At 49.4% G+C, this 21,414-nt stretch overlaps 2 protein-coding genes across 11 annotated transcripts; one reads left to right on the forward strand and one right to left on the reverse strand.

Annotated features, from left to right (window-relative positions):
* Window positions 1-81: 81 nt before the first annotated feature.
* Window positions 82-10,179, reverse strand: LOC308184212 (uncharacterized protein). Of its 5 annotated transcripts, none has more exons than XM_080571071.1 (5): window positions 10,039-10,179; window positions 7,997-8,082; window positions 7,700-7,826; window positions 6,491-6,601; window positions 82-6,366 (listed from the first exon to the last, which is right to left on the reverse strand). In XM_080571071.1, exons 2-5 carry the CDS (start codon window positions 8,018-8,020, stop codon window positions 2,420-2,422), a joined length of 4,209 nt encoding a protein of 1,402 aa, XP_080427197.1. In that variant the 5' UTR covers window positions 8,021-8,082; window positions 10,039-10,179; the 3' UTR covers window positions 82-2,419. The 5 variants fall into 5 exon arrangements, with proteins under 5 accessions (XP_080427197.1, XP_080427200.1, XP_080427196.1 ...); XM_080571074.1 differs by having other exon boundaries at window positions 82-6,363; window positions 7,997-8,079; window positions 10,039-10,176; XM_080571070.1 differs by having other exon boundaries at window positions 7,997-8,079; window positions 10,039-10,176.
* LOC308184215 (uncharacterized protein) lies at window positions 8,575-21,371 on the forward strand. 6 transcript variants are annotated; one of them, XR_013942604.1, is made up of 6 exons: window positions 12,564-12,701; window positions 14,142-14,224; window positions 14,395-14,521; window positions 15,619-15,729; window positions 15,854-18,294; window positions 18,411-21,371. XR_013942604.1 is itself a non-coding variant. In XM_080571084.1 (5 exons), exons 2-5 carry the CDS (start codon window positions 14,201-14,203, stop codon window positions 18,118-18,120), a joined length of 2,529 nt encoding a protein of 842 aa, XP_080427210.1. In that variant the 5' UTR covers window positions 8,575-8,707; window positions 14,142-14,200; the 3' UTR covers window positions 18,121-21,371. The 6 variants fall into 6 exon arrangements, 5 of the variants coding, with proteins under 5 accessions (XP_080427210.1, XP_080427209.1, XP_080427208.1 ...); XM_080571084.1 differs by lacking the exon at window positions 12,564-12,701 and adding an exon at window positions 8,575-8,707 and having other exon boundaries at window positions 15,854-21,371; XM_080571083.1 differs by lacking the exon at window positions 12,564-12,701 and adding an exon at window positions 8,577-8,815 and having other exon boundaries at window positions 15,854-21,371.
* The last annotated feature ends 43 nt before the right edge of the window (window positions 21,372-21,414 follow it).

A 21,414-nucleotide genomic window follows, 5' to 3' on the forward strand; every position in this document is an offset into this window, starting at 1 on the left:
AGAAACAAACCCTCCTTGCACCTTTACCTGTCCTTCCATCTTTCCTTTTAAGAAAGCAGGCCCCAGTGAAAACACAAGCTCTGAGACAGATCAGGTATTTTATTCTTCCCCTTCCCTTTCCCTTTTACACCGCCAAGAAAAGGCATTTGCCAGACAAGGGATGAAATGCTCGGTTTTATCCGAGGGTAGTCTCTTCCACATGCCTTCTCAGAAATTACTGAGAGGAACACGTGCAGACACACACAAACAATATTTTTGCAGTTTCCTTAGGAAATGGGTTAAAAAAGCTGTTTGCAGCAAGAGCGGAAAGAGAAAACTAAACATAGTGAGAGATTTTCTTTTGTTCGCAAGGAAAGAGCATCCAAAGCCCATGGGTGTAAGACCCTTATCTGGGTGGTGCCATGGATGCCTTCTCCTTTGGAAACTCTCCCTTTGTCATGAGAAGCCTCTGGGGACTCCTCCATTCTCAAGGTCTCTCCCAGTGTGGGTTTTCCCCATGAGAAATGAGGTGCAAGGCCTGAAAAAATCTCTTCCTGCAGGCAAGACACTTGTAGGCTCTTTCTCCCACCTGGATTTGCTGATATTTAATGAGTTCATGCTGTGGCTGAAGCTCTTCCTGCACCTGGGGCATTTGTAAGCGCTTCTTCCCAGCATGCGGTCTGTCATGGGTGAGGATCTCCTAGCTCTGGATGTACCTCTTCCTTAAGTCAAGGCACTCTCCCCTCTGTTGGGTTGCTCTTATTTTCTAGGGAATGAGCTCCAGCTGAAGTTCTTCCCATTATCCCTGCAGACATGCTTTCTTCCTTTCTTTCCAGCCAAGGTTTCTTTTGGATCTTCATGCACTGACCCACAGCATATGGGTTTATCCAGAGGCGAGCAGAGGTGACTTTCCTGGGCTCTTTGAGTGAAGACTCACTTTCCTGGGTGACTTTCCTCATACCGTCATACCCTCATACCCTCATTTCCTCGTCCCCTGGGAGAAATGTGCTTCTGATCTACCTACCAACATCCCAAGGGCTTCCAGTGGCTTAGCCACAGCCAGCTCTGGGCTCTCCTTTGTGTGGTCACTTGGCACCCCATCTCCAGCTGAAAAGGGGAGCAATATGGGTAATTCCCACACCGGGGACAAAGCAGGAACAGGATATATTTGTCCCAGAACACCCACACGAGAACCTAAGGCCAGGAAGGGTGATACGGTCCAGCCAAAGGATGGGAAAACTCCAAGGCACGCCGGTCACAAGCCAAAATGGGGTCTGCCTTATCCAAGTGAGTCAAAGTGAAACTGGGAGCATTTCCTTATGCAGAGGTGTGGGAATTGTGACTTTTTTCTGTGCCTTGATGTGTCATTTGTGAATCTTGGCAGGATGTTGCTTGCTCAGATGGAGATTGGAAGTGTTGCCTGCCTTGGTCTGGGATGAGCATCACCAAAACTCTGGACTCCTTACCCAGCACTGCTCTGACTTCTTAGCTCTCCTGCATGACATCTCACAAAGGTTCACTTGCAGCTGGCCAGCTGGTCCCCATGGGCTCTTGTGATAGGAGCAGTGAGCTGGGCACTGCCAAAATAGGAGCCTGGCTACAAGGATAGAGGAGAGCAGAGAGCATCAGCTGGCTTTTCCTGTTTCCCTTTTCCTTTCCAGACTCTTCTATCAGCATCCCTACACCCTTTGCATCCCAGAGGAGGTGAAGGCATTGGGGAATCTCCTAAGCTGCTCAAAGAAGATGGAGCAAATGCATCATTCCCTGCTGGGCTCACAGCGATATCTCCCAAGAAACGCGCCGGCAAATATCTTCCTGACACCTAGAGTTCTCTACTGTCTGCACCAGGATAAACCATGGCTTCAAGGCTCAAGGATGGGAGTTTGCTCTTTGTTGGGTTTTTATGCTGGGTTTCACGGTAGAAACTTCAAATCTCTCTCTTGCGGCTTCTGGGACTTGGTATTTACTGCTGTTACCAAACCATTGAGCAGCGACTCCGCTAAAGGTGATGGGAAAAAAGGTGACGTGCAAGGAATCCCAGAGAATATTTTACGCAGTGATAAACAGAATAAGGATGGGAAGAGGGGATTGGATCTGCCCAACAGCCATCGTTGGATGCCCACACTAGGGACAGGGTTTCTCTCTCTCTGCTCTCAGCCATATGCACCATTCCCTGAAGGGCTCTCAGTGATATCTCCCAGGTAACACAGCCTGGGAAAACATCTTCTTACACCTAGTGCTCCCTGCTGTTTGCATGGGGCTAAACCTCGGCTTCAAGTTTCGGGGGAGGGAGTTTGATCTGCAGGAGGGTTTGAAGATGAGTTTGCCACAGGGCTCTTCCTCTGCTCAAGGTATCTGTAAGGCTCTCTTCTGTGTGGATCTAGAATTGGGTGACCAGGTTCGAGCTCGGGCAGAAGCTCGACCCACACTCAGGGCACTACTACGGCTTGTCTCCTTTGTGGACGCGCTTGTGGGATATAAGTTCAGAACTGCTTTTGAAGCCCTTTGCACACTCAGGGCACTTGTAGGGTCTCTCTCCTGTGTGGATCCGTTTGTGCAAATTGAGTACAGAACTCCTTTTGAAGCTCTTCTCACAATCAGGGCACTTGTAGGGTCTCTCTCCTGTGTGGGTCAGTTTGTGCACAAGGAGATGAGAACTGCTTCTGAAGCTCTTCCCACACTCGGGGCACTTGTAGGGCTTCTCTCCTGTGTGAATGTGCTGGTGGTAGGTAAGATCTGCTCTTCTTCTGAAGCTCTTCTCACACTGTGAGCACTTGTAAGGTCTCTCTCCTGTGTGAAAGCGGTGATGGTAGCTGAGTTCAGAGCTGCTTCTGAAGCTCTTCTCACACTGTGAGCACTTGTAGGGTCTCTCTCCTGTGTGGATGCGCTGGTGGATAATAACCTTGGACCTGCATTTGAAGCTCTTGTCACAATCAGGGCACTTGTAGGGTCTCTCTCCTGTGTGGATCCGTTTGTGCAACTTGAGTACAGAACTGCTTTTGAAGCTCTTCTCACACTCAGGGCACTTGTAGGGTCTCTCTCCTGTGTGGATCCGTTTGTGCGAATTGAGTACAGAACTCCTTTTGAAGCTCTTCTCACAATCAGGGCACTTGTAGGGTCTCTCTCTTGAGTGGATGCGCTGGTGGATAATAACCTCGGACCTGCTTTTGAAGCTCTTCTCACAATCAGGGCACTTGCAGGGTCTCTCTCCTGTGTGGATCCGTTTGTGTAACTTGAGTACAGAACTCCTTTTGAAGCTCTTCTCACAATCAGGGCACTTGTAGGGTCTCTCTCTTGAGTGGATGCGCTGGTGCTTAATTACCTCGGACCTGCTTCTGAAGCTCTTCTCACAATCAGGGCACTTGCAGGGTCTCTCTCCTGTGTGGATCCGTTTGTGCAACTCGAGTACATAACTCCTTTTGAAGCTTTTCTCACAATCAGGGCACTTGTAGGGTCTCTCTGCTGTGTGGGTTACTTTGTGCAAAAGGAGTAGAGAACTGCTTCTGAAGCTCTTCCCACACTCAGGGCACTTGTAGGGCTTCTCTCCTGTGTGAAAGTGCTGGTGGTAGGTAAGATCTGCTCTTCTTCTGAAGCTCTTCTCACACTGTGAGCACTTGTAAGGTCTCTCTCCTGTGTGAAAGCGGTGATGGTAGATGAGTTCAGAGCTGCTTCTGAAGCTCTTCTCACACTGTGAGCACTTGTAGGGTCTCTCTCCTGTGTGAAAGCGCTGGTGGTAGGTGAGCTGTGAACTGCATTTGAAGCTCTTCTCACACTGTGAGCACTTGTAAGGTCTCTCTCCTGTGTGAGAGCGGTGGTGGTAAGTGAGGTTAGAGTTTCTTCTGAAGCTCTTCCCACACTCAGGGCACTTGTAGGGTCTCTCTCCTGTGTGGATCCGTTTGTGCAACTCGAGTACAGAACTGCTTTTGAAGCTCTTGTCACAATCAGGGCACTTGTAGGGTCTCTCTCCTGTGTGGATGCGCTGGTGGATAATAACCTCGGACCTGCATTTGAAGCTCTTGTCACAATCAGGGCACTTGTAGGGTCTCTCTCCTGTGTGGATCCGTTTGTGCAACTTGAGTACAAAACTCCTTTTGAAGCTCTTCTCACAATCAGGGCACTTGTAGGGTCTCTCTCCTGTGTGGATCCGTTTGTGCAACTCGAGTACATAACTCCTTTTGAAGCTCTTCTCACAATCAGGGCACTTGTAGGGTCTCTCTGCTGTGTGGGTTACTTTGTGCAAAAGGAGTTGAGAACTGCTTCTGAAGCTCTTCCCACACTCAGGGCACTTGTAGGGCTTCTCGCCTGTGTGAAAGTGCTGGTGGTAGGTAAGATCTGCTCTTCTTCTGTAGCTCTTCTCACACTGTGAGCACTTGTAAGGTCTCTCTCCTGTGTGAAAGCGCTGATGGTAGGAGAGTTCAGAGCTGCTTCTGAAGCTCTTCTCACACTGTGAGCACTTGTAGGGTCTCTCTCCTGTGTGGATGCGCTGGTGGATAATAACCTTGGACCTGCATTTGAAGCTCTTGTCACAATCAGGGCACTTGTAGGGTCTCTCTCCTGTGTGGATCCGTTTGTGCAACTTGAGTACAGAACTGCTTTTGAAGCTCTTCTCACAATCAGGGCACTTGTAGGGTCTCTCTCCTGTGTGGATCCGTTTGTGCGAATTGAGTACAGAACTCCTTTTGAAGCTCTTCTCACAATCAGGGCACTTGTAGGGTCTCTCTCTTGAGTGGATGCGCTGGTGGATAATAACCTCGGACCTGCTTTTGAAGCTCTTCTCACAATCAGGGCACTTGCAGGGTCTCTCTCCTGTGTGGATCCGTTTGTGTAACTTGAGTACAGAACTCCTTTTGAAGCTCTTCTCACAATCAGGGCACTTGTAGGGTCTCTCTCTTGAGTGGATGCGCTGGTGCTTAATTACCTCGGACCTGCTTCTGAAGCTCTTCTCACAATCAGGGCACTTGCAGGGTCTCTCTCCTGTGTGGATCCGTTTGTGCAACTCGAGTACATAACTCCTTTTGAAGCTTTTCTCACAATCAGGGCACTTGTAGGGTCTCTCTCTTGTGTGGGTTACTTTGTGCAAAAGGAGTAGAGAACTGCTTCTGAAGCTCTTCCCACACTCAGGGCACTTGTAGGGCTTCTCTCCTGTGTGAAAGTGCTGGTGGTAGGTAAGATCTGCTCTTCTTCTGAAGCTCTTCTCACACTGTGAGCACTTGTAAGGTCTCTCTCCTGTGTGAAAGCGGTGATGGTAGGTGAGTTCAGAGCTGCTTCTGAAGCTCTTCTCACACTGTGAGCACTTGTAGGGTCTCTCTCCTGTGTGAAAGCGCTGGTGGTAGGTGAGCTGTGAACTGCATTTGAAGCTCTTCTCACACTGTGAGCACTTGTAAGGTCTCTCTCCTGTGTGAGAGCAGTGGTGGTAAGTGAGGTTAGAGTTTCTTCTGAAGCTCTTCCCACACTCAGGGCACTTGTAGGGTCTCTCTCCTGTGTGGATCCGTTTGTGCAACTCGAGTACAGAACTGCTTTTGAAGCTCTTGTCACAATCAGGGCACTTGTAGGGTCTCTCTCCTGTGTGGATGCGCTGGTGGATAATAACCTCGGACCTGCATTTGAAGCTCTTGTCACAATCAGGGCACTTGTAGGGTCTCTCTCCTGTGTGGATCCGTTTGTGCAACTTGAGTACAAAACTCCTTTTGAAGCTCTTCTCACAATCAGGGCACTTGTAGGGTCTCTCTCCTGTGTGGATCCGTTTGTGCAACTCGAGTACATAACTCCTTTTGAAGCTCTTCTCACAATCAGGGCACTTGTAGGGTCTCTCTGCTGTGTGGGTTACTTTGTGCAAAAGGAGTTGAGAACTGCTTCTGAAGCTCTTCCCACACTCAGGGCACTTGTAGGGCTTCTCGCCTGTGTGAAAGTGCTGGTGGTAGGTAAGATCTGCTCTTCTTCTGTAGCTCTTCTCACACTGTGAGCACTTGTAAGGTCTCTCTCCTGTGTGAAAGCGCTGATGGTAGATGAGTTCAGAGCTGCTTCTGAAGCTCTTCTCACACTGTGAGCACTTGTAGGGTCTCTCTCCTGTGTGGATGCGCTGGTGCTTAACGAGATGGGAATGACTTTTAAAGATTCTTCCACACTCATCACATTGGTTCTCCATTTTCTTCTGGCAGCCTTGCTTCTTTGTCAGTTCTTTAGGCTCTTTTTGACCTTTGCTGCCATCTAGGGGATTCCTTGCTCGATTTCCTGGATGGGTTTTCAGTGGCTTCTTGAGATGCTTTCCATGCTCCAGGCCCTTTTGGACGCCCCTCCTGATTTTTCCCACAGAGTCACCATTCAACTGCCTTTGGGCCATGCCACTTTTCTGAAGAGTCTCCTTTGCTTTTGGGATCCTGTCACCTGCTGGATGACAGAGGAAATCCAGAACCAGCCCATAGTGCCCATAATATTGCCCAGGCAGAGATCTCTGATCCTCTCATCTTGGCTTTTGCCAACCCCAATCTCCTCCTTTCCTCCACCACCTCACCTGCGCTGAGGTCTCCTGTCACATCCTCCACGCCATGCAGATCTGGGATCCAGGGATCTTCCCCTTCTTCAAGCTGAGAGATCACCACGGGTTTGGGGGATGGAGGTAATCCTTAAATGGCATAAACAGAGGAGATGAGAGCATTTGGAGGGCCACTAAGATGATCAGAGGGCTGGAGCACCTCTCCTATGCATAAAGGTGGTGGAAACTGGGCTTGTTTAGCTTGAAGAAGAGAAGGCTCCAGGGAGACCTCATTGCGGCCTTCCAGTAGCTGAAGGCAGTGTATAAACTGGGGGGGGGAACGCCTGTTTACATGTGTTGCTAGTGATAGGACAAGGGGGGATGGTTTTAAACTAAGACAGGGGAGATTTAGGTTGGAAATTAGGAGAAAGGTTTTCACTCAGAGGGTGGTGAGGCACTGGAACAGGGTGCCCAGAGAGGTTGTGGATGCCCCATCCCTGGAGGCATTCAAGGCCAGGCTTGATGCGACTCTGGGCAGCCTGCTCTAGTGGTTGGCAACCCTGCCCAGAGCAGGGGGGTTGAAACTAGATGATCTTTAAAGTCCTTTTCAACACAGGCCATTCTATGACCCTATGATTTCCATGGGTTTGACACAGCTGCTAAGTGTCCACGTGTACTATGTTAGCACTCCCTTCTTGTAAAGCCACGTTTATGGCCCAGCATCATTCAAGCCAACAACATAGACTAGCTTCATTTGAAGACAGCAAGGCTCTTCCGTCTCTGAAATTACTGCAGGGACTTATTTATTTTCCTTATTTTTTACCTACTTGTTCAATGCAGTTGACTTCAAGAAGCTTTAGGGGAAAACTGAGGGAGGCAATGCTGAGAAGGAAGATTTACATGCAACCACCAAGAAAAGCTCTTTTATACGTATGTACATATAACTATATATATATATAGTTATATATATTATTATATTATATTATTACATATTCTAATAAACAGCATAATTATATATATTATATTATTGTATCATTATATATATGTTATAGTGGATAACACACTAATGCCTTCTTAAATTCATGCTTATCCTCTTTGTGTGTGCTTTTAGGTTTTTTTTATTTATTATTTTATAATTCTGTATGCAGTTAATAATTGCATTGTGTTTATTATATGTCCTGCTCACAGAGGCTTCTTGTACACCGCCAAGGCTGCCCTAATGAGGAGAAAAGGAAGCAAAGCCCTCACCCAGTGAAGTTACGGACGTGTACGTCTCCAGCATCACGTCCCGGTAGAGCGCTCGCTGTGCAGGATCCAGCAGCTCCCACTCCTCCCTGCTGAAATACACGGCCACCTCCACGAAGGTCACGGGTTCCTGCAAGCAAAGAGGCTCCATGTAGAAGCAGCCTGTTGATGACAGAAGCTCCAGTCCCAGTGGCTTCTCTGTGCCCAGCACACAAATGCTGGCTGAGGGCATCTCATCTTCCCCCTGCATTCACATCCCTTCCCCCTTGGCCTCTCCTGGCTGCTTCTCCAAGCCCCTACCTCAGCTGGATGTGCCATGGCCATTTCCTGCCCTCCTGCAGGCTGCAACAATCACAGGTGAAAGGTAGATGTCAAACTGGAACCTGCTGGGACAAGAGAAATGGCACGGTAGGTTTAGGGGAATACAGCAGTCCCTGTCCCTGTCCCTCCCCAGCCCTAGTCCAGCTGCAGGCCATTGCTTGGGGGTAAAAGCCATCTGGGCCGTGTAATGTGTAAGTGTAAGCCTTGTTTGTTCATTAAATGTTGCTGATGGGAGGTTTCAACAGCTGACTGCTTATACCCCCAATATCCTGTTGAAGGAAAAAAGCAAGTATGGGAACTTCCTGTTAAGTTAACAATTGCAGTAGAAACCTGCTCCAAATAAGGGCAAAATGGCATTCCCCCTCGCATGAGAACACACATACTGCAGCAAAGTCATGACCCAAACGCAGAGGAAGACGACGATCTTCATCCCCGCGACCACCAGAGGACTGACGAAGACCCCCTAGCAACAGGCCGCGCAGTCGCAGAAGACACCAGGAGGTGCCACTAAACCCGGAACTACTAGGCTATAAATCGAGACTGGCGGGCTGAGGTGCGCGCCGTTGGCGGAGCAGGAGACTCCCCGGCCGCCCAGCGCTGTTTTACTTATTGCTGCTTGCTGAAATGCTCAAATAAATTGAAATTCGATCTACCTTACCCACGATGTGTCGGGAATGATTTCTACCAGAAGTAATGTGTAACAGGCCGCAGATTTAGGGAAGGAAAAAACTGCTGCACATCAGCAGTAGTCACAGAGGAGGAAGAAAACGAGATGAAAACAACCCTGCAGACACTAAGGTCAGTGAAGAAAGAGGAAGGAGGTGCTCCAGGCACCAGGACAGAATTTCCCCTGAAGCCTGTGGCCGGGACCACGGTGAAGCAGGCTGTCCTGCTGCAGCCCACGATGTGGCAGAGTGGATCAGCTCTCTAAACTGCAGCCCACTGAGGAGCTCATGCTGGGGCAGGCGGATGTGGCCTAAGAGGGGGCTGCAACCCACGGAGAGCTGCCCTTTGCCCCGTCGCGTTTGACTGTGATATTTATCGGTAAGTGATCTCCCCTGTCCCTGTCTCAACCCACGAGCTGTGAGGTTGTTCTTGTTTCAGAGTATTTTCTTCCTCTGACCCATTCAAGAGGAGCACTGAGTCCAGTGCCTAAGCTGGTGGAAATGCTGACCATGCCTGAGGGAGGACCAGCAGCTGCCTGTAAAATGGGCCTTCATTTGCAGGCAGATCCTGAACAGCAGCCTTGGGAAGCATTTGCAGAAAAAAGAAAGCCAAGTCCTGTAGTTAAGGAGTAGCACAAGCCCCAGAACAAGCAAGCAAGGAAACCACGTGCTGGCAGAACAAAAGGTAACATCAGAAGAGCCACTAGAGGAAGATCTTGCCTGCTGGATCCCCTAAAGACATGTAGGGGGTGGAGAGGAAAATTCCTTACCCGGAGGTTTTAGCTTGAGACAGAGAACAGGGGGCAGGCAAATATTTATAGCATGCAGGAATCCATACATGCAAAGGATTCATTTAATGTCAGGTGTGTGTGCCTGTTAGAAATATAGTCCCAGATATATTATTAGAGATTCAACAGGTCAGCAAAGCATGCTGATAGTCCCTGCTCACTTCTTTATTTTCCCAGCTCCAACCCCTTCCTGCGCCCCCTCAGAAACCTCACAAACAGAGTCTAAACCAAAGCTCAGGAAACAACACTGCAGATCCGGAGCATTCCTGCTGAGGACTTGCACCCGCTTTTACAGGGCCCAGCTAATCTCTTGGCTGCAGCCAGGAGAGGAGCAGCGAGCCATGAGCTGCATGCTTTGGGTCGGGACAGCTATCTCCCACCCTTGAACACCAAGATGGGTCAGATCCTGCTTTTCCTTTCCCCTTTTGCATCACCTTCCAAGTCTGGTGCTGAACTTTAGATGCTCAGGTGGTGCTAAGCACCATGCCAGTCCCCGTCTCAAAGGGGGAATCATGTGGAAAAGGAAAAACCCTGCCTCTTCTCTGCACAAGCAATGAAGAGGGCCTACCTCGAGTCCACTATAGGCTGCTCCCACCCTCGTTGCAGGCAGCCAGGCTCCTCTGAGTCGTGTAGGCTGGAGGATGCAAGTGTCCTGAGGCTGGACCCAGCTGCAGGATGGCCGTGGTGCACCTCCTGCAACCAAGACGCTGCCTGGGTGGCGTCCAGACAGGCTCTCACTTGCCTTACAGGGCGCCCCTCCGAGGGCTGCTGGTGGGCGGGGAGCTGTGAGCTGCACCAAAGGCTTTTCCCCCCACTGAGCACCCTGGGAGAGCCCAGACTCTCAGGCTCTTCCTGTGGGGGGGCATTTCCATGCCCTGGGACTCTGTTTGCACCCCGCCCAAGGTACCTGACCCCTCATCAGCTCTGTTGGAGGAGCTCTGGGCTGCAGCTCAGCCTTGGCCATGGCTCCTCCTGATGTGCAGCATGGCTTCCTGGCCCCGAACCAGAATGTGTTGTGAAGCTGCGGCACAGAAAATCAAAGAGGTCGGTTAGGGATTGACCTCGGCCTTCTCGGTTGGCTGCCCCAGAGCATGCCACTATGTGAGGAAAGGGTTAAGCGCTCTGCCCTGCTCAGCCTTCCCTGCTGTGCACGGAAAGAGTTAACTCTCCTAGAAGCAGGCCACTGATGGCTTTGTCTCTGCCCAGAGCTGCAAGCAAAGGCCTGAGCACTTTGCTGGGATGTAGTAGGGGCAACAACCCACTAGGTGATACAAGACCCCAAGTCCTGTTCAGTTGAGGAAATCAGACTCTATAACCTCGGAATGGTTATAAAGCAGGCATGTTTACTCCGTGCTGCGCACAGGCACTGGGCGCAAGGAGGTTAACTTCACCTAGCTTGTGCACCAAGTGTTACTAGCTGTGTGCATATATTAGGGGTATATATACATATTCATTCAATTTTCCACAAGTCTCTTGCCTATTCATCAGGTCTCCGAAGAATCATTAACATAGGTTCCCTCCCCTATTCGCATGCATACTGGTCTCCTTGCGTGGTCTTCCAGCTTACTCTGGTGGTGTTTTGATGAAGGCCAGAAGGCTACCTCGCTACTAAACCTCTGATGTTTCCTTTCTTTGACAGACTTCAGCAGTCAAGCCAGTTCCCTCTGGTTCCTTTATCTGTGCAAACAGTCTTTTACTCCCTTATCTTTGTGGTCGTTAACATACAGTTGTGCTAGCTAAGACCTACAGAATCAACATCCTTTATCTTACCTTGTTCCCTGTTTTAGTGCCAGTGGCAGGTTGTGAGGCTGGGAAGAAAAAGCTGTGCAACTCGACCCTCTTCCCGAGAAACAAACGTGGCCTACTGAGTGGGTGGTGGTGACTGTTGTGCACTTCCTCACAAGAAGCTGCTCCTGCAGTAGTGAGATTTGCAGGGCTCAGTTTCTGGTGTCCACCGCTCCTGCAAGTATTGCAATGAGCTCACCTGTAGTAAAAAATATGCTACCTGGATATAGATTTCCTCGAGCTCTTCTTCGCTCTTGACACATTTTTGTGAGATAGTTGAGGGGAGCAGGAGGATTTTAATCTTCCCTTGATGAAAATGGAAAAAAAAAAAAAAAAAAAAAAAAGGAAAAATCCAGGTAAAGAGCAAGGGATGAAAGGAGCTATCAGTTGTCACAAAAATGACTCAGGATGTTTTTCGACAAAGGATGAAACAGCCCCCAAGGACAGATTTACAAAGTTGTTCTGAAGTTTAGTTATGACCATGAGACCCCCTCCTCCACTAGGGAAAGGACAGGAAGAGAGCAATTAGCAGCAGCTCATATACAGCTTGCAGCACAGGGCGGTGCAAACACCCCCAGTCACACCATTAAACCCATCCTGACCCTGGCAATGCCTTCCCTCATTGCCAGGCACAGCAGGGCAGGAGCAGGGCCTTGGCTTGCCTGCAGTCGTATGTTGATGTCCCCTGAGATCTTGCTCTTCTCCAGGGTAGAAGTCATCTCAGAACAGGACCTGGGGTCTCGTGTCACCTAGTGGGCTGTTGCCCCTACTACATCCCAGCAAAGTGCTCAGGCCTTTGCTTGCAGCTCTGGGCAGAGACAAAGCCATCAGTGGCCTGCTTCTAGGAGAGTTAACTCTTTCCGTGCACAGCAGGGAAGGCTGAGCAGGGCAGAGCGCTTAACCCTTTCCTCACATAGTGGCATGCTCTGGGGCAGCCAACCGAGAAGGCCGAGGTCAATCCCTAACCGACCTCTTTGATTTTCTGTGCCGCAGCTTCACAACACATTCTGGTTCGGGGCCAGGAAGCCATGCTGCACATCAGGAGGAGCCATGGCCAAGGCTGAGCTGCAGCCCAGAGCTCCTCCAACAGAGCTGATGAGGGGTCCGGTACCTTGGGCGGGGTGCAAACAGAGTCCCAGGGCATGGAAATGCCCCCCCACAGGAAGAGCCTGAGAGTCTGGGCTCTCCCAGGGTGCTCAGTGGGGGGAAAAGCCTTTGGTGCAGCTCACAGCTCCCCGCCCACCAGCAGCCCTCGGAGGGGCGCCCTGTAAGGCAAGTGAGAGCCTGTCTGGACGCCACCCAGGCAGCGTCTTGGTTGCAGGAGGTGCACCACGGCCATCCTGCAGCTGGGTCCAGCCTCAGGACACTTGCATCCTCCAGCCTACACGACTCAGAGGAGCCTGGCTGCCTGCAACGAGGGTGGGAGCAGCCTATAGTGGACTCGAGGTAGGTCCTCTTCATTGCTTGTGCAGAGAAGAGGCAGGGTTTTTCCTTTTCCACATGATTCCCCCTTTGAGACAGGGACTGGCATGGTGCTTAGCACCACCTGAGCATCTAAAGTTCAGCACCAGACTTGGAAGGTCATGGAAAAGGGGAAAGGAAAAGCAGGATCTGACCCATCTTGGTGTTCAAGGGTGGGAGATAGCTGTCCCGACCCAAAGCATGCAGCTCATGGCTCGCTGCTCCTCTCCTGGCTGCAGCCAAGAGATTAGCTGGGCCCTGTAAAAGCGGGTGCAAGTCCTCAGCAGGAAGGCTCCGGATCTGCAGTGTTGTTTCCTGAGCTTTGGTTTAGACTCTGTTTGTGAGGTTTCTGAGGGGGCACAGGAGGGGGTTGGAGCTGGGAAAATAAAGAAGCGAGCAGGGACTATCAGCATGCTTTGCTGACCTGTTGAATCTCTAATAATATATCTGGGACTATATTTCTAAGAGGCACACACACACCTGACATTAAATGAATCCTTTGCATGTATGGATTCCTGCATGCTATAAATATTTGCCTGCCTCCTGTTCTCTGTCTCAAGCTAAAACCTCCGGGTAAGGAATTTTCCTCTCCACCCCCTACATGTCTTTAGGGGATCCAGCAGGCAAGATCTTCCTCTAGTGGCTCTTCTGATGTTACCTTTTGTTCTGCCAGCACATGGTTTCCTTGCTTGCTTGTTCTGGGGCTTGTGCTACTCCTTAACTACAGGACTTGGCTTTCTTTTTTCTGCAAATGCTTCCCAAGGCTGCTGTTCAGGATCTGCCTGCAAATGAAGGCCCATTTTACAGGCAGCTGCTGGTCCTCCCTCAGGCATGGTCAGCATTTCCACCAGCTTAGGCACTGGACTCACTCAGTGCTCCTCTTGAATGGGTCAGAGGAAGAAAATACTCTGAAACAAGAACAACCTCACAGCTCGTGGGTTGAGACAGGGACAGGGGAGATCACTTACCGATAAATATCACAGTCAAACGCGACGGGGCAAAGGGCAGCTCTCCGTGGGTTGCAGCCCCCTCTTAGGCCACATCCACCTGCCCCAGCATGAGCTCCTCAGTGGGCTGCAGTTTAGAGAGCTGATCCACTCTGCCACATCGTGGGCTGCAGCAGGACAGCCTGCTTCACCGTGGTCCCGGCCACAGGCTTCAGGGGAAATTCTGTCCTGGTGCCTGGAGCACCTCCTTCCTCTTTCTTCACTGACCTTAGTGTCTGCAGGGTTGTTTTCATCTCGTTTTCTCCCTCCTCTGTGACTACTGCTGATGTGCAGCAGATTTTTCCTTTCTTAAATCTGCGGCCCAGATGGCTTTTACTTCCAAGCAATGGCCTGCAGCTGGACTAGGGCTGGGGAGGGACAGGGACAGGGACTGCTGTATTCCCCTAAACCTACCGTGCCATTTCTCTTGTCCCAGCAGGTTCCAGTTTGACATCTACCTTTCACCTGTGATTGTTGCAGCCTGCAGGAGGGCAGGAAATGGCCATGGCACATCCAGCTGAGGTAGGGGCTTGGAGAAGCAGCCAGGAGACGCCAGGGGGGAAGGGATGTGAATGCAGGGGGAAGATGAGATGCCCTCAGCCAGCATTTGTGTGCTGGGCACAGAGAAGCCACTGGGACTGGAGCTTCTGTCATCAACAGGCTGCTTCTACATGGAGCCTCTTTGCTTGCAGGAACCCGTGACCTTCGTGGAGGTGGCCGTGTATTTCAGCAGGGAGGAGTGGGAGCTGCTGGATCCTGCACAGCGAGCGCTCTACCGGGACGTGATGCTGGAGACGTACGCGTCCGTAACTTCACTGGGTGAGGGCTTTGCTTCCTTTTCTCCTCATTAGGGCAGCCTTGGCGGTGTACAAGAAGCCTCTGTGAGCAGGACATATAATAAACACAATGCAATTATTAACTGCATACAGAATTATAAAATAATAAATAAAAAAAACCTAAAAGCACACACAAAGAGGATAAGCATGAATTTAAGAAGGCATTAGTGTGTTATCCACTATAACATATATATAATGATACAATAATATAATATATATAATTATGCTGTTTATTAGAATATGTAATAATATAATATAATAATATATATAACTATATATATATATAGTTATATGTACATACGTATAAAAGAGCTTTTCTTGGTGGTTGCATGTAAATCTTCCTTCTCAGCATTGCCTTCCTCAGTTTTCCCCTAAAGCTTCTTGAAGTCAACTGCGTTGAACAAGTAGGTAAAAAATAAGGAAAATAAATAAGTCCCTGCAGTAATTTCAGAGACGGAAAAGCCTTGCTGTCTTCAAATGAAGCTAGTCTATGTTGTTGGCTTGAATGATGCTGGGCCATAAATGTGGCTTTACAAGAAGGGAGTGCTAACATAGTACACGTGGACACTTAGCAGCTGTGTCAAACCCATGGAAATCATAGGGTCATAGAATGGCCTGTGTTGAAAAGGACCTTAAAGATCATCTAGTTTCAACCCCCCTGCTCTGGGCAGGTTTGCCAACCACTAGAGCAGGCTGCCCAGAGTCGCATCAAGCCTGGCCTTGAATGCCTCCAGGGATGGGGCATCCACAACCTCCCTGGGCACCCTGTTCCAGTGCCTCACCACCCTCTGAGTGAAAACCTTTCTCGTAATTTCCAACCTAAATCTCCCCTGTCTTAGTTTAAAACCATCCCCCCTTGTCCTATCACTAGCAACACATGTAAACAGGCGTTCCCCCCCCAGTTTATACACTGCCTTCAGCTACTGGAAGGCCGCAATGAGGTCTCCCTGGAGCCTTCTCTTCTTCAAGCTAAACAAGCCCAGTTTCCGCCACCTTTATGCATAGGAGAGGTGCTCCAGCCCTCTGATCATCTTAGTGGCCCTCCAAATGCTCTCATCTCCTCTGTTTATGTCATTTAAGGATTACTTCCGTCCCCCAAACCCGTGGTGATCTCTCAGCTTGAAGAAGGGGAAGATCCCTGGATCCCAGATCTGCATGGCGTGGAGGATGTGACAGGAGACCTCAGCGCAGGTGAGGTGGTGGAGGAAAGGAGGAGATTGGGGTTGGCAAAAGCCAAGATGAGAGGATCAGAGATCTCTGCCTGGGCAATATTATGGGCACTATGGGCTGGTTCTGGATTTCCTCTGTCATCCAGCAGGTGACAGGATCCCAAAAGCAAAGGAGACTCTTCAGAAAAGTGGCATGGCCCAAAGGCAGTTGAATGGTGACTCTGTGGGAAAAATCAGGAGGGGCGTCCAAAAGGGCCTGGAGCATGGAAAGCATCTCAAGAAGCCACTGAAAACCCATCCAGGAAATCGAGCAAGGAATCCCCTAGATGGCAGCAAAGGTCAAAAAGAGCCTAAAGAACTGACAAAGAAGCAAGGCTGCCAGAAGAAAATGGAGAACCAATGTGATGAGTGTGGAAGAATCTTTAAAAGTCATTCCCATCTCGTTAAGCACCAGCGCATCCACACAGGAGAGAGACCCTACAAGTGCTCACAGTGTGAGAAGAGCTTCAGAAGCAGCTCTGAACTCATCTACCATCAGCGCTTTCACACAGGAGAGAGACCTTACAAGTGCTCACAGTGTGAGAAGAGCTACAGAAGAAGAGCAGATCTTACCTACCACCAGCACTTTCACACAGGCGAGAAGCCCTACAAGTGCCCTGAGTGTGGGAAGAGCTTCAGAAGCAGTTCTCAACTCCTTTTGCACAAAGTAACCCACACAGCAGAGAGACCCTACAAGTGCCCTGATTGTGAGAAGAGCTTCAAAAGGAGTTATGTACTCGAGTTGCACAAACGGATCCACACAGGAGAGAGACCCTACAAGTGCCCTGATTGTGAGAAGAGCTTCAAAAGGAGTTTTGTACTCAAGTTGCACAAACGGATCCACACAGGAGAGAGACCCTGCAAGTGCCCTGATTGTGACAAGAGCTTCAAATGCAGGTCCGAGGTTATTATCCACCAGCGCATCCACACAGGAGAGAGACCCTACAAGTGCCCTGATTGTGACAAGAGCTTCAAAAGCAGTTCTGTACTCGAGTTGCACAAACGGATCCACACAGGAGAGAGACCCTACAAGTGCCCTGAGTGTGGGAAGAGCTTCAGAAGAAACTCTAACCTCACTTACCACCACTGCTCTCACACAGGAGAGAGACCTTACAAGTGCTCACAGTGTGAGAAGAGCTTCAAATGCAGTTCACAGCTCACCTACCACCAGCGCTTTCACACAGGAGAGAGACCCTACAAGTGCTCACAGTGTGAGAAGAGCTTCAGAAGCAGCTCTGAACTCACCTACCATCACCGCTTTCACACAGGAGAGAGACCTTACAAGTGCTCACAGTGTGAGAAGAGCTTCAGAAGAAGAGCAGATCTTACCTACCACCAGCACTTTCACACAGGAGAGAAGCCCTACAAGTGCCCTGAGTGTGGGAAGAGCTTCAGAAGCAGTTCTCTACTCCTTTTGCACAAAGTAACCCACACAAGAGAGAGACCCTACAAGTGCCCTGATTGTGAGAAGAGCTTCAGAAGCAGGTCCGAGGTAATTAAGCACCAGCGCATCCACTCAAGAGAGAGACCCTACAAGTGCCCTGATTGTGAGAAGAGCTTCAAAAGGAGTTCTGTACTCAAGTTACACAAACGGATCCACACAGGAGAGAGACCCTGCAAGTGCCCTGATTGTGAGAAGAGCTTCAAAAGCAGGTCCGAGGTTATTATCCACCAGCGCATCCACTCAAGAGAGAGACCCTACAAGTGCCCTGATTGTGAGAAGAGCTTCAAAAGCAGTTCTGTACTCAAGTTGCACAAACGGATCCACACAGGAGAGAGACCCTACAAGTGCCCTGATTGTGACAAGAGCTTCAAATGCAGGTCCAAGGTTATTATCCACCAGCGCATCCACACAGGAGAGAGACCCTACAAGTGCTCACAGTGTGAGAAGAGCTTCAGAAGCAGCTCTGAACTCTCCTACCATCAGCGCTTTCACACAGGAGAGAGACCTTACAAGTGCTCACAGTGTGAGAAGAGCTTCAGAAGAAGAGCAGATCTTACCTACCACCAGCACATTCACACAGGAGAGAAGCCCTACAAGTGCCCCGAGTGTGGGAAGAGCTTCAGAAGCAGTTCTCATCTCCTTGTGCACAAACTGACCCACACAGGAGAGAGACCCTACAAGTGCCCTGATTGTGAGAAGAGCTTCAAAACGAGTTCTGTACTCAAGTTGCACAAACGGATCCACACAGGAGAGAGACCCTACAAGTGCCCTGATTGTGAGAAGAGCTTCAAAAGGAGTTCTGTACTCAATTTGCACAAACGGATCCACACAGGAGAGAGACCCTACAAGTGCCCTGAGTGTGCAAAGGGCTTCAAAAGCAGTTCTGAACTTAGATCCCACAAGCGCGTCCACAAAGGAGACAAGCCGTAGTAGTGCCCTGAGTGTGGGTCGAGCTTCTGCCCGAGCTCGAACCTGGTCACCCAATTCTAGATCCACACAGAAGAGAGCCTTACAGATACCTTGAGCAGAGGAAGAGCCCTGTGGCAAACTCATCTTCAAACCCTCCTGCAGATCAAACTCCCTCCCCCGAAACTTGAAGCCGAGGTTTAGCCCCGTGCAAACAGCAGGGAGCACTAGGTGTAAGAAGATGTTTTCCCAGGCTGTGTTACCTGGGAGATATCACTGAGAGCCCTTCAGGGAATGGTGCATATGGCTGAGAGCAGAGAGAGAGAAACCCTGTCCCTAGTGTGGGCATCCAACGATGGCTGTTGGGCAGATCCAATCCCCTCTTCCCATCCTTATTCTGTTTATCACTGCGTAAAATATTCTCTGGGATTCCTTGCACGTCACCTTTTTTCCCATCACCTTTAGGGGAGTTGCTGCTCAATGGTTTGGTAACAGCAGTAAATACCAAGTCCCAGAAGCCGCAAGAGAGAGATTTGAAGTTTCTACCGTGAAACCCAGCATAAAAACCCAACAAAGAGCAAACTCCCATCCTTGAGCCTTGAAGCCGTGGTTTATCCTGGTGCAGACAGTAGAGAACTCTAGGTGTCAGGAAGATATTTGCCGGCGCGTTTCTTGGGAGATATCGCTGTGAGCCCAGCAGGGAATGATGCATTTGCTCCATCTTCTTTGAGCAGCTTAGGAGATTCCCCAATGCCTTCACCTCCTCTGGGATGCAAAGGGTGTAGGGATGCTGATAGAAGAGTCTGGAAAGGAAAAGGGAAACAGGAAAAGCCAGCTGATGCTCTCTGCTCTCCTCTATCCTTGTAGCCAGGCTCCTATTTTGGCAGTGCCCAGCTCACTGCTCCTATCACAAGAGCCCATGGGGACCAGCTGGCCAGCTGCAAGTGAACCTTTGTGAGATGTCATGCAGGAGAGCTAAGAAGTCAGAGCAGTGCTGGGTAAGGAGTCCAGAGTTTTGGTGATGCTCATCCCAGACCAAGGCAGGCAACACTTCCAATCTCCATCTGAGCAAGCAACATCCTGCCAAGATTCACAAATGACACATCAAGGCACAGAAAAAAGTCACAATTCCCACACCTCTGCATAAGGAAATGCTCCCAGTTTCACTTTGACTCACTTGGATAAGGCAGACCCCATTTTGGCTTGTGACCGGCGTGCCTTGGAGTTTTCCCATCCTTTGGCTGGACCGTATCACCCTTCCTGGCCTTAGGTTCTCGTGGGTGTTCTGGGACAAATATATCCTGTTCCTGCTTTGTCCCCGGTGTGGGAATTACCCATATTGCTCCCCTTTTCAGCTGGAGATGGGGTGCCAAGTGACCACACAAAGGAGAGCCCAGAGCTGGCTGTGGCTAAGCCACTGGAAGCCCTTGGGATGTTGGTAGGTAGATCAGAAGCACATTTCTCCCAGGGGACGAGGAAATGAGGGTATGAGGGTATGACGGTATGAGGAAAGTCACCCAGGAAAGTGAGTCTTCACTCAAAGAGCCCAGGAAAGTCACCTCTGCTCGCCTCTGGATAAACCCATATGCTGTGGGTCAGTGCATGAAGATCCAAAAGAAACCTTGGCTGGAAAGAAAGGAAGAAAGCATGTCTGCAGGGATAATGGGAAGAACTTCAGCTGGAGCTCATTCCCTAGAAAATAAGAGCAACCCAACAGAGGGGAGAGTGCCTTGACTTAAGGAAGAGGTACATCCAGAGCTAGGAGATCCTCACCCATGACAGACCGCATGCTGGGAAGAAGCGCTTACAAATGCCCCAGGTGCAGGAAGAGCTTCAGCCACAGCATGAACTCATTAAATATCAGCAAATCCAGGTGGGAGAAAGAGCCTACAAGTGTCTTGCCTGCAGGAAGAGATTTTTTCAGGCCTTGCACCTCATTTCTCATGGGGAAAACCCACACTGGGAGAGACCTTGAGAATGGAGGAGTCCCCAGAGGCTTCTCATGACAAAGGGAGAGTTTCCAAAGGAGAAGGCATCCATAGCACCACCCAGATAAGGGTCTTACACCCATGGGCTTTGGATGCTCTTTCCTTGCGAACAAAAGAAAATCTCTCACTATGTTTAGTTTTCTCTTTCCGCTCTTGCTGCAAACAGCTTTTTTAACCCATTTCCTAAGGAAACTGCAAAAATATTGTTTGTGTGTGTCTGCACGTGTTCCTCTCAGTAATTTCTGAGAAGGCATGTGGAAGAGACTACCCTCGGATAAAACCGAGCATTTCATCCCTTGTCTGGCAAATGCCTTTTCTTGGCGGTGTAAAAGGGAAAGGGAAGGGGAAGAATAAAATACCTGATTTGTCCCAGAGCTTGTGTTTTCACTGGGGCCTGCTTTCTTAAAATGAAAGATGGAAGGACAGGAAAGGTGCAAGGAGGGTTTGTTTCTGGTGTCAATTCCAGCCCAGTGCTTGTTTTCTGGGCGGAGGCATGTTTGGCACACAACCCTGTTAGCGTTCATGAAAACACATAATCCACAAAGTGATTATATGAAGGTGCTTTATTAGGCGCCGGAAGTTAGGGGCATGCCTGCCCAAATCTAACTTCGTCTGATTTGTTTTCTTAGTTCTCTTTTATCCCCTAAGATACTACATATGCATTAGGTTTCACAACTCATCTATGCATATTCATTTCCTAGCTCCGCCTAGCCTTGCTTCGTATGCTAATTATCAGTCCTTCTGCGCTTGCGTATTACTCTCTGGTGGTCGTCCAGGTGGTTGTCGGGATGAAGTAAGATGTCTTCATCAGAGTTGAACTTTTTAACCTTTCCTTTTCACGCATGCTCTCTGAGCCCTTGGTCTCAGTCCAAACCGCAAGGTTGGTTTGACCCAGTTCCCAGAGTCCAAGAAGCCCCAGTTATCTAGATGTCTTGCAAATTGAGCATTCTTTTAATCCTCCTTACTCCTCATCATGAATTGGTGCATTCTCATGTTACCCTTGCACATATATTTTGTTTCTTCCAAGCGCAGCCTCGGAACAGTACATCGCAAATGTAACATACTAAACAATATTGTATTATTTCTTCTTCTATTACTAACATTTCCCCCCTTTGAAAGCATTTCACTCCTTTCGAGGAGGGCAAATGCTTTCACTAACTAACTAAAATATTTTACACTCAGTGCTCACCAATAATATAATCACGGAAAATTACATCATTAAGAATCAAGGAAATTACAAAGATTAGGATTGTCACAACATTTCTTAAGTCCACCACTTCTGCTTTATTCACAGATTCACAGATTCACAGATTTTTCTAGGTTGGAAGAG

The sequence above is a fragment of the Anser brachyrhynchus genome (assembly GCF_964034855.1).
Source record: "Anser brachyrhynchus genome assembly, chromosome: 30".
Lineage (NCBI taxonomy): Eukaryota > Metazoa > Chordata > Aves > Anseriformes > Anatidae > Anser > Anser brachyrhynchus.

What these genes read in the sequence shown, in the direction of transcription:
- LOC308184212 (XM_080571071.1), bottom strand. Translation starts at nt 8,020, where the DNA reads ATGGCCATGGCACATCCAGCTGAG. An exon ending in CCATGGCACATCCAGCTGAG is followed by an intron (nt 7,827 to 7,996) that starts GTAGGGGCTTGG and finishes CTTTGCTTGCAG; the next exon opens with GAACCCGTGACCTTCGTGGA. An exon ending in GACAGGAGACCTCAGCGCAG is followed by an intron (nt 6,367 to 6,490) that starts GTGAGGTGGTGG and finishes TCTGTCATCCAG; the next exon opens with CAGGTGACAGGATCCCAAAA.
- LOC308184215 (XM_080571084.1), top strand. Translation starts at nt 14,201, where the DNA reads ATGGCCATGGCACATCCAGCTGAG. An exon ending in CGCGTCCGTAACTTCACTGG is followed by an intron (nt 14,522 to 15,618) that starts GTGAGGGCTTTG and finishes ATGTCATTTAAG; the next exon opens with GATTACTTCCGTCCCCCAAA. An exon ending in GACAGGAGACCTCAGCGCAG is followed by an intron (nt 15,730 to 15,853) that starts GTGAGGTGGTGG and finishes TCTGTCATCCAG; the next exon opens with CAGGTGACAGGATCCCAAAA.